This window comes from Zosterops lateralis (genome assembly GCF_965231275.1).
Source record: "Zosterops lateralis genome assembly, chromosome: 10".
Taxonomy (NCBI): Eukaryota; Metazoa; Chordata; class Aves; order Passeriformes; family Zosteropidae; genus Zosterops; species Zosterops lateralis.
This window is the reverse complement of record NC_139770.1, coordinates 11938235-11949247: the sequence shown is the minus strand read 5'-3', so window position 1 is coordinate 11949247 and position 11013 is coordinate 11938235. Positions and strand designations below refer to the sequence as shown.

At 44.9% G+C, this 11013-nt stretch overlaps 1 protein-coding gene across 1 annotated transcript in view; it reads left to right on the top strand.

Moving 5' to 3' along the window:
• The first annotated feature begins 1616 nt into the window (after positions 1 to 1616).
• MB21D2 (Mab-21 domain containing 2) overlaps positions 1617 to 11013 on the top strand; it is a 59001-nt gene continuing 49604 nt past the window's right edge. The window contains exon 1 of the mRNA XM_083868661.1: positions 1617 to 2689. Coding sequence (XP_083724787.1) covers positions 2479 to 2689 — 211 coding nt within the window. The 5' untranslated portion in view covers positions 1617 to 2478. The remainder of the gene's footprint in view (positions 2690 to 11013) is intronic.

Here is an 11013-nt window from a genome sequence, read left to right as displayed (position 1 = left end):
GAGGCAAGAGAATTGGGGATGAAAACGAACTGGTAGAAAAAGGTCTGCCTGCTTTGCCTAAGTGGTGCCAGTGATGCATGCAGCAGACCTGGTGGTTTGCACTGCATGAAAGGGAAACAAGGATACCCACACAGCTAAAAATGGTTATGACAGGCACATAGGAGACTTAGAGGTGTTCAGAGATGGACAGGGCAGGTCTTGAAGTGTGTTGGGGTTCAGGAGCTACGGTGACTTCTGTGGCAGCAGCATCATCACAAGAGGGAGCTGTCCGCCTGTACGAGATTGTCACCCCGGCCAGAAACACTTCAGGCGTTTCTCAAACCCTGGCAGGGGCAGGAGGCAAAGGGTCCCGAGTGCTCAGACGGGCAGTGACCACAGCAGCCCCGCGTGGGAGGGCCCGAGCTGAGCCGGGCTAGCAGAACTGATCCCCCAGGGCAGGCCACCAGTGCTCACCGCTAATTGCTCTTCTGCAAGCCAGGTCCTGCATTGCGCTGCTGCTATCAGTTAATTGTTTTTTGTTTTTCTGTAGGCTTTGCTGGGGAGGGAGAAAAAGGAGAATGCTTGGTCAAAGTCAGGCAAGGTGCTAGTCAAAGGCTCATGTGACAAGGCAGCTGATCAGCAAGGCTCCGATGGTGAATGAAGCCGATGTGTGTCAGTGGGCTGTGAGCAGTGTCTGAGCACAACAGGGCCCGTGCACCCAGCAGAGGGCATGTGCACACACACACACACACACACACACACACGCACTTTCTATCTCCTGCTTTTACCTCTGGGACATCATTTCTTAGATAATGAGCATATCAGTGCCCAAAACGGTGTAAGTGGCTACAGGACAAAGCCAGAGGCTTCAGGGATTCTGCTTGAATGGCTTGTTATTTCTGTTACAGGGTCCAAACCTAGTCTTCTGCTGAACTTCCACTTCTGATCAAGGTAATAGTTCAAAGCAACATCCCTAAACTCAGGTTTAAAAACTGGCATCTGTATTTACAATGTATCAGGCAAAACAGCCTGTAACCTCTTCACGCTAAGCTCAGTTTCATCTTCCAATTATCTATCTGAATGCTCACACCCGATTTTGGTAGACACATTTTACCATAGTCTGAAACTGACCTGAAACCTTTGTTTCCTCCAAGAATCTTACCCATGCAGTTTGCATCAGTGGCATAGCATCTAAGTGCCCTACAGAAGACAAACACAACGTGTTTGTACATTCCCTGTGCAGGGAGACAGACAGTTCTTCCAGTGGATGCACTAAGATATGTAATGGATGGTGCTGTATACATTGAATGATGGGTCAAGGTACAGAAGATCAGGCTAAAGGGGAAAACCATTGCAGGTTGAAAAGTTTGAAGGCATTACAATTACGTATAGAACAAAAAGGTGTAGTCTTGTCGATGGGAGAAGCGGATGAAGATCAGAGGTCTGGGCTCCTTGCCACGGGCTACTTGACCTCAGACAAGTCTTCCGAGATCCCATTTCCCTTCCTACCCTTTGTCTGTGTGGCTCCCAGGAGCTTCCAGGCAGGGTTGGTCTCAAGAGCAACTGTTCCTTATCTTGCTCATTTTTCCTAAGTCATACGATAAAATAACTTCTTATATATATATGTATATGTATGTATGTATATATATGTATGTGTGTATATATAAAGCAACCTTCGATATAGTATAAGAAGCTAAAAAGGAATAAACACAGAATGCCTTGGGAACGTGTGGGAGGAACAGAGTTCACAGCCAGTTATTAATCCTCTTTCAGGACAAGGCTTTTGCTGAAGTTTAAAAAATCAATTTAAATTAAAAAAAAAAAAAAAAAAAAAAAAAAAAAAAAGATTTCACCCCGAGCCAGCGGTGTGGCTGCAGCCTCAGCACCCGCCCGCCGTGACGCCGGCAGCAGAGCACCCCCCCTGGGCGCCGGCCGGGCGCGGGCGGCCCCGCTGTGCTGTGCGCTGTGCTGTGCGCTGTGCGCTGTGCTGTGCGCTGTGCTGTGCGCTGTGTACTGCTCCGCGCTCCTCCCGGCGGGGCGGGCGGGCGGCTCGGCGGTGCTGTGCGCTGTATGCTGTGTGTACTGCCCCGCGCTCCCCCCGGCTCGGCGGTGCTGTGCTGTGCTGTGCGGTGCCGCGGGCGGCTCGGCGGTGCTGTGCTGTGCGCTGTATGCTGTGTGTACTGCCCCGCTCTCCCCCCGGCTCGGCGGTGCTGTGCTGTGCGCTGTATGCTGTGTATGCTGTGTGCACTGCCCCGCTCTCCCCCCGGCTCGGCGGTGCCGCGGGCGCGGCGCGGGCGGGGGCTGAGCCCGGCGGCCGCTTGTTGATCGCGGCGGCGGCGGCGCTCCGGGCCAGCCCCGCGCCCGGGCTTGCCACTACACCGCCGCTCGCCTTCTTCCATTGCAACAGTACAAACCCCTCCTTTCCCCCCTCTCCCTTTCTTTCCTCTTTTTTTTTTTTTTTTTTTTTTTTTTTTTTTTTTTTTTTTTTTTTCCTTTTGCATGAAGATGGCGGCGCCTCTCGCCAGCAAGGCAGGGTCCGCCGGCACCACCAGCAAGCCTCCCTTCCCGGAGCTGGATTTCCGATCGGGAGCCAGGGTGGAAGAATTAAATAAACTCATCCAGGAATTCACCAAGCACGATCAGAGGGAGTACGACGACCAGCGGGCCCTGGAGATCCACACGGCGAAGGACTTCATCTTCTCCATGCTGGGTAGGGCAGGGGCCGTGCGGGGCGGGGCGGGGGCGATGCCGGGGCCGGTGCCGGCCGGGGACCCCCGGGCAGGGCTCCCCCGGTGCCGCACCAGCCGACCCTTCCTCCGCGCCGGAGGGGCCCCGGGCGCAGGGCGGCTCTCAGCCCCCGGAAACTAATTTTCCCTGTCCTATCCAACTCGCCTTTGCCAGCGATGTATTCATAAGCACAGAGGAAAGGCTGGGTCGCAGAGCTGACCGGTGCCCGAGGAACACGCCGAGCCGGCAGGGCTGCAGGCGAGACTAGCCCGACCCTTTATTGTTGTTTCCCCCAACTACCGAGGCATGGGAAACACAGTTTGTTTGGGTTTTTTTGGTTGTGTTTTATTTATTTTTTCTGGACCGCTTATTTTGGTTATGAGAGCGGCGGATGCTTGTGCAAGAGCATCTCCCGAACTGCCTTTCTTGCCGGATTGTGGCGGGGAGTCTTCATCCCTGGGAAACTTTGGATCGCGGGCAGGGATCCTCAAACCAGGGTGAAGTGTGTGTTGGCCCTTGCGGAAATCAGCTAGGCTCTAGCATGACTAAGGCTTCTTAAGAGTAACAGTGGAATGACTAACAGCTCTGATTCTCCAGGTAGTCAGTTTCTGATAAATATATACCTTGAATTAACTAAGAAATCATTCAGACGAATAAGAGCCTTCAGGATACAAAAGGATGCTCTTTAACATGCAGATTAGACCTTGGAATCAGTCATCCAAGTTTCAATCACTGTCTTAAACATTCTCACAAACATTTTTGTGTAAACAGCTGCTGTGGCCAGTGAATGGTTCTTTGTAGCTCGGGGGTGCACATACACCCTTAAAGCACACTTGGCACAAACCAAGTGTATGGTCTGCATGTACACTCTGAATAACCTACATCACTTTTCTCATCCAGAAAACCAGAGCTCTCCTATTGCAATAATTATTATTTTCTGTATCAAAGGGTTGTCACTGTAATAGACCACTTCCTCTATAGCCATGAACATACCTACACCCTGTAATGAGAATCTACCTGTCCCGCTGGTTGTCTTGTAAGGTACCTGGATAAGTATGATTGCCCATTGTATGGGATTTGCACAATTTCATGTGTGTGTTGCTTTTTCACCAAGGGCTGGACAGGATATAGCAGACTAAATTTAGCCTGAGAACAAGGACAACAAGTTGAAAAGTCAGTAGTATGTATATTTATAGTTGCAGTTATAAATATTTTTTCCCTTCCCATTTAAACAACAACAAAAAAGATGTGGTGAAGCCATGGTTGCATCAAAGCCTGTAGGATTTTTGTTCTTGAAAACCTGATCTGGTGGAAGTCATCCAGTATTATGATCTGATACATTTTTCAATCAGGGCTTTAAATGACTGACTGAGGAAGCACGGCTGGATGGGATGGAGCAAAGAGGAGTGGAAAGAAAACAGCTATAGCTGCTGGGTGGCTAGCAAGTAGAGAAAGCTTTGTATGATCCTGTTTAAGCATTAATAGTCTTTACAGGGTACAGGGATCACAGAATTTCTTCCTGCCTCGTGTGGGAGAAGCCAGTAGAAAAAAGACAGAAGAATGAACTGGAGCATACCTTGTATTTCTGCAAATGCACCCTAATGCCTTGTTGCTCATGAAACAGGGAGCCTTAGGCTGTTTAGAAGTAACATAAATTGATGTGGTTGCCTTTGTTAATATAATGACTGTGAGATGAGTGTTCTTCAGTTTTAAATGTATAGCTAAACCCTTGGTTTCAACAAAAGCTGTATTTCTGTCTAAGTTGTACCTGATAATTTTCAGTAAGTCTTGTTTCTGAATAAGAGACTTGAGGACTAAGCCCAGGACAACAATGGAGATGGAATGTCTGATTTGTCTGCATTAGACTGAGAAGTTGTGTTCGTGGATCAGATCCTTCTTAGGGAGAGAAGCTCTTAAATCTAAAAGGATTTAACTTATTAATAAATAGCTCTTTCCCCTGTGCCTGATCCCTCCCATACGTACTGCTCTTATCTCGTCGGGTGATGATAGGAAAATTAAACATAGCTTTCCTGATTTAATTACACTGGCGTGTAATTGGTGGATGAATGATAGGTGAGGAGACCTTGTGAAGATTCTCAGATGTTTGTACTCTGCGTGGCTTTCCCTCTAGGTCAGACTTTGCTTTTAATTTGCATTAACTCTTTTTCATCTGTGTTGTCTTGCCCTGGCTATAAACAACTGAACTCTGGGAGATCTAGAGTTGGACTGGGAGAAAATTAGGGAGAGGTACTACTTGTGGTGTGTTTGTACAAAATCTTGTGCTCCAAGCATTAGAAGAGGACTGCAAATGACTTACCTCTCTGGCGGGGGAAGTGAGTATTTTCTGAATGTGGGTAGTTCCTGGACATTCACAGTCCCTTTCACAGTCACCAAGACCATATGGTCTTGCCAACACCCTACACCAAAACAACAGGTGTATTTTGGTGCCTTTGTTGGGTAAATTCCTCTACTCACACTGAGCTGATAAATGCTTGTTTCTTTGATTCAAGTATAATTGAGCTTCCGAGGAGGGAAAGACTGTAGGAACCAAGAAAAAGTGGAGAAAAGACAGTCTTGTGTGATGGGCAGAGGGCTGGCTAAGAGAGGCTGAGAGACCAAGTCTCTGCCTGCTAGTCATGGAAGGAGCTAATTACTTATTCCCCTGATGACTCAGTTTTGGGGGGTTTAGTGCTTAAAGAGTGATAGAGGAGTATTTTTATCAAATGATGATAGTACAGTCAATGATATTTTGATTTTTAAAGCACTTGCTGCCATTGTGATGGGAGGTGCATAGCCGTCACATTAAAAACCTTTTAAGGGTACCTGACCTAGAGAGTATTGTTCTTGCAGTACAAGGACTTTCAGGGAATTCTTTAATAAACACTACCTGTCTCTTTCTGTACAGCACCTAAGTAAAAAGTGCTTTAATGCACAGATGTGGTAGGCTTAAAAAACCCATATATTATGCTCTTGGGAACTAGAACATTGCATATAAAATAACTCCTTGAAATTTCTAGTGCCTATTGCTGCCTCAAACCAGCTCATGTTATTTGGAATACTGACTCTAGAATTTTATATAGTAATAAGAGAAAGGAAAAAAAATGTATAAATAAGTACAAACTATATAGAGCTATATTCTCCACTCTAGGTACACTTCAGGGTTCAGTCTTCTAGACCAGTTTTCAGATTCTTTGGGTTGATGTTTTGTTTCTGTTTCCTACTATAAGACTTCTCCACAGAGCCAGAAGACGGATACTTAGGACATTTCATGCCATTCTCCTGAGAGATCAAATCAGAGAAAGGACTAGTTTAAGCTGGTGCTAAAGTGGCCTTTTTGGGTTTTAAGGCCTCTAGTGTATCTTTTTGTCACTTCAGTGGTTACTACTGTGGGAAGTGCCCACCAGGACAGGTCATACTTGGAGCATTTGCAGCCAGCTACAACTTAGAGCTGTTGACAAGACCTCTAGAGAGCTTGTCTCAGCACTTGATACAGGAGAGGTAGTGATCCTATTCTGAGATCATTTCCTAATTCTCTGGTGTCTGCCTGGTGCTGCACTGGGTGTGCTAGCAAGTGTTTGTGATAGAGGCAAGTCTCAGAGTGGAAGCAGGGCTGGCTGGCATCAGCAAACGATTTCTGGTGCCAATACCAGCTTCCCAAATGGAGGGAGCTGCCCTGCTGAGCCTCTGCATCTGTAGGAAGGTTTCCAGCTGTTTCTTGGACTGGTGGGCCCCTAAAATGTGTGCTGTGGAGGTGCAGATTGCTGTGCTGGCAGCACAGGTGTCCTCACAATAGCTTGCTTTTATCAGCAGCTTCTACAAGGAAAGAATTTTCCAGTCTCCCCCTGTAGCTGAGGTCTGTGTAGCAGAACAGCACTGGCAGTGTGACTCTTGTGTGGGTTTGTGTGGCATTTTTTTTTCTCCCCTTCCCTACATGCCATAACTTGCTGATAAAATCTATTGTAGATTAGATTTCAGGCATTGTTTGAAGTGTTACCTGTTTGTCTAGGATACATCATGGAAATTCTCTGGTTCCTGTTGTAGTGTGGAGCTGATGAAATAGCAACAGGATTGGAGTGATCTCTCTAGGGTTAAGTCTTTTGTGTGTGTGCGCCTTCTCTCAAGAGAAGCCAATCATGACAGGAGCACACTGTACTCTGAGGCCTATGTTAATAAAGGCTCTCTGCTGGCATTCCCTGTGCTGCTGAATGCATAATGCACAGCTGTTAAACACAGCCTTACTCTATCGCAGATTTCATTTCTGCCTTCACTTGTGTTTCCTCTCCCTGCAGACCACGTGTTTCTGTATTTGCATTTCAGGCTGTGGGGGTTTCTTGGTGGTTTTTATTTTTCTTAATTGGGGGACAGTGTACTAAACAGGTAAGGTAAGCCTACGAAGCATTGGTAGCTTCTATTTGGTTGTAGCTGTCAGAAATCAACCAATTTCATCTCATTGGGGATTAGTTAAAAAAGTTTGGTGGCCTCTGTCCCTTTGTTCAGAGGGATTGCTGGTCCATATATGGGTCATCAGTGAAAATAGATTGAAAATCTTTGTCTCAGTTTGTTTTAAGATGCTGGAATTTTACTTGCTGAACTACTGTTTTGAAACATTACTCTGTGATGCAAAGTATTTAGTTTAATAGCCAGGAACATGTCCTAAGGGCACAAATTCTCATGGCAGGCTTGTCAGGCTGCCCACCGCCTGTTCCTTCAGACTGTGGAAATATTTGTAAAAGGTTTGGGTGAATACTTGCCAAGCCCAATTATGCAATTATGTTTTAAGGGCAATTTTATAATTACAGTGGAGGATGGTAACCAGGATACAGGAGTTGTTGAGGTTTTGACTTTTCCTTTTTTTTTTTCCTATGTGACTTTGTGTGAATGCTAAAATATTCGGGGCAATTCTAGTTAGAAACCAGTAGTTCAACTTTCTTTTAAGCAGCTGGCTACTTTTATAGGTGAAGCTAAATTAAAGATGATTCCAACATTGCTCAGGAAGGCTGGAGGATGTATTTTATTATAGCTTTAGTAATCTGCACATTGGATGTGTACTCAGAGATCTAGAATAGTCCATAGACAATGTCCAGTCTAGAGGAAACTCAGAGGGTAAAAGTCCTGCCTGGACTTCTCAAAGAGAATCTCCAAGCTGGTCAAATTTTTTGGACAGTTGGTATTATCTCTGGTAATTTTTATTTGACAAATGCCAGGTTTCTGCTTTGTCTCCTGCGCAGCTGTAACTTTTTCAGCTTTACTTTGGCCTTGACATGTGCACTTTTTCATATAGGGGCACCTTTAGGTGCATATCCCAGTCCTTTTGCTGCAAACATGGTTTTCCCAGGCACATATCTGGGATCTTCTTCTGTCCAGGTCAGACCCTGTTTGTACTCTGCAGGATCAGTTAGGTGAGAAAGTTCCAGGAAGAGATGTGCTTAAGGCCAAGATTGCCTTTCACCTCCAGACGAGGGGTCTTCAGTTGCAAGGGTTGCTTCAGCATGACACTGTGAACAGTGATTGAGATGGCAAATTGCACTTCCAAACATATCTGTATGAAACCCTGTGGTAGCAGCTGCAGGTGGAGGCTCTGGAATAGGCCTGTCAGGTTTCTGTGAGTGTAAGAAAAATGAGCTGCCATTGAGTCCATCAGCTTTGTCTGGGTGATGCTGATGTATGAAGTTCACTTGAGAAGCAAGAGCTGTAGATCTTTTGCTGTGAAAAGAGAGGCTTAAGAGTTGAGTGCATTATATAAGATACATATCTCCTGGGTTTTCCCAGCAACAGCTGAGGTGGGTTAAGTTCCATGTGCTAAAAGAAAACCTTTAATTCTGCCCATTGGTACCTTGGCCTGCTATCCTCTGAAGAAGGAGAAAATTCTTGGAGAGTGACAGTCCCTTCACGTGTACAACATACTGTGTTACATTTAGACTGTCTAATTTGTTTGCCTTTGGGGTATGAAACAAGCAGTAGAGTAGGTGGAATTCTGGGGAAGCAAAGAGGAGTATCTGTCCTGTTTTTTTCCCTTGGAAAAGCAGAGGACCTATCATTGGAGCAAAGCAGAAAGCAGCTTTGGAGGTTGAATTCACAGAATGTCCTTTTTTGGGAAAAGAGCAGTGAGCCTGTGTGGGAGCAAGGGTGAGAGAGCTGAAAAATGACCTCTAGCTGCATGTATCAAATTATTGGTCTGAGTCTTGTCCTGACAACTCCTAGAGTGGTGTGAGTTCATGAGCTGAACAGTAGCTTTATTGGAATTTACAACCGTATTTCATAGGTTCCCCATCTTTACTATGGATTTTATATTCTGTGAAGTTTTATGACTTCTGCTAACACAAACCTCTCTTACTGTCTGACTAAAATACAGGAGTCGGCTTTTCTTGGTTTTGTTTTTTGTTTGGTTTTCTTTTATTTTTTTTTTTTTTTTGGGGGTGGGGGGGTGGTTTTTTGTTGTTTTTTTTTTTGCAAATGGAACCAGAAGGCAGCTTATGAGACATTCAAAATAAATCTTTCAGCAGCAGCTGATGTTCCAATTGACAGATGCAGCTATGGATTTTGCTGTGTTTCATTAAGAGAACTCCACAGTTTGCTTTCATTTCTACCATTCTGTTGCATTCCCTTTTACTGCAAATAGCAATTGTCCTGGACAGAGTGGATTGATCTGTGCCTTAGTACTTCAGCCAAAAGGACAGGTCTCTGAATCATGTACTTCTGCATTAGATAAACTTTCTGCAGTTCTTTCAAAGTTCTATTTCAGTGACCATGTGGTTGTATAGGAATCATTCAGTTTGGAGCAGATATATTCCCTACTCTCCAACATATTTGACTTTTGAGCTTCTAATAAACACTTGATGCTAAGAAAGTTACAACAATCTTATTAATGCATTGTGTTTCAACTGTCAGACAGTTTGATTTTAACCTAATTTAAAGCATTTAGTTAGAAGGTTGTTAATGTATTTTGTTATGGTCAGGGTGGTGTCTAAAGGACAAATACCATTGAGTGGGGGTGATTGGTTGCTCTAAGGTTCATAATATCCATGTCTTTGACACAGCAGTGGTAGCTACTGCCACCCACTCATGTTTAGGGCTGTGGGCAGACATTTTCACAGCATTGGGTGGCTTCAGCTGGTAGAACAGGAGGTGGGTGGCATCTATTTCAACCTAAGAAAATCATTCTGTGGGTGAAACACTGAGTCAGAATAAGGACACCCTAGACCTCTGTTCTGAACTGCCCCCAAATTTATACAGATCTCTGCAAGTTTCTGAATATAATGATGTGTAGTAGGGCCTTGGTACTATGAGAAGCCTTCCTTGTCTCCTGTGCCTCAGCAGTCTGTGAAAGGTGGGGTGGTACTGGAAGAGTGGAACATTGCGGTGCTGCAGTTCTTCGTGGCAGGATGGTTTAATCATGCAGCTCTCCCATGTAAAGGGAAGTCTGGTTCTGAGAGTCTTGCCATGGAAAGTATTTCAATAATGAAGGAAAATAGTTGCCTTATCATTGGGTGTTGATCTAGTGGCTTTGAGATCAAGTAGAATTCAACCTCTATGAGAGAGGTTACAACCTGACCCAGTTCTAGCAAGTAATCTTATTTTGTACTGAACAGATCCCAAAGCACAACTGGGACGAAGTAATTTAAAGAATGCATCCTGTCCATAGTGTGCATACTGATGCAATTTGGCAGTGTCAGTCAACGTCTCTCAGTAGAAGGCAGCAGTTTGGGACAGAAGGCAAGGGAAAAATACAAGACATGGCCAAAACTAGAAATCCTGCCTGGATAGCCGTTAGCAGTGAAAATTGTTTGTTTGTTTGTTTGTTTGTTTGTTTGTTTGTTTGTTTTTGGTCCCATGACACATTTTAAAGGTCATAATTTAGGGGAAAAGTAGAGTTTATGTGTGTATGTCACTGATCTGCCAAGACATGGCTTGCAGTCAGACCATACAGAATTTCTTCCACCTGCTGATGGAATAAGAGTTCACAAATCATTTGGCCCAGAACTGCTGAGCAGCTAGAAAACACTTCGAGTTTCATCTGGTAATAATGAAGTCAATTCTTGCTTTACTGCATAATCTGCTAGGCAGTGTGCTTTTTTTTGTTCTAAAATGTCTTATCAACTCTTCTGTTCCTGTTCGTGGGATCTTTTGGCACTGCTCCACAACCCTCTCTCAAGGATGGATGTTTTTATTCAGTGGTGCATATTTGACCTGGTTTAGAAAATCAGATGCTGAGGTTGTGAAGGAGTGGTATTAAACATCTATCAAAAATGCTAAGACAAACATTGCAATTAGCTTCTGTGCATTCCGCTTCAGCATTTCTACTCTTTG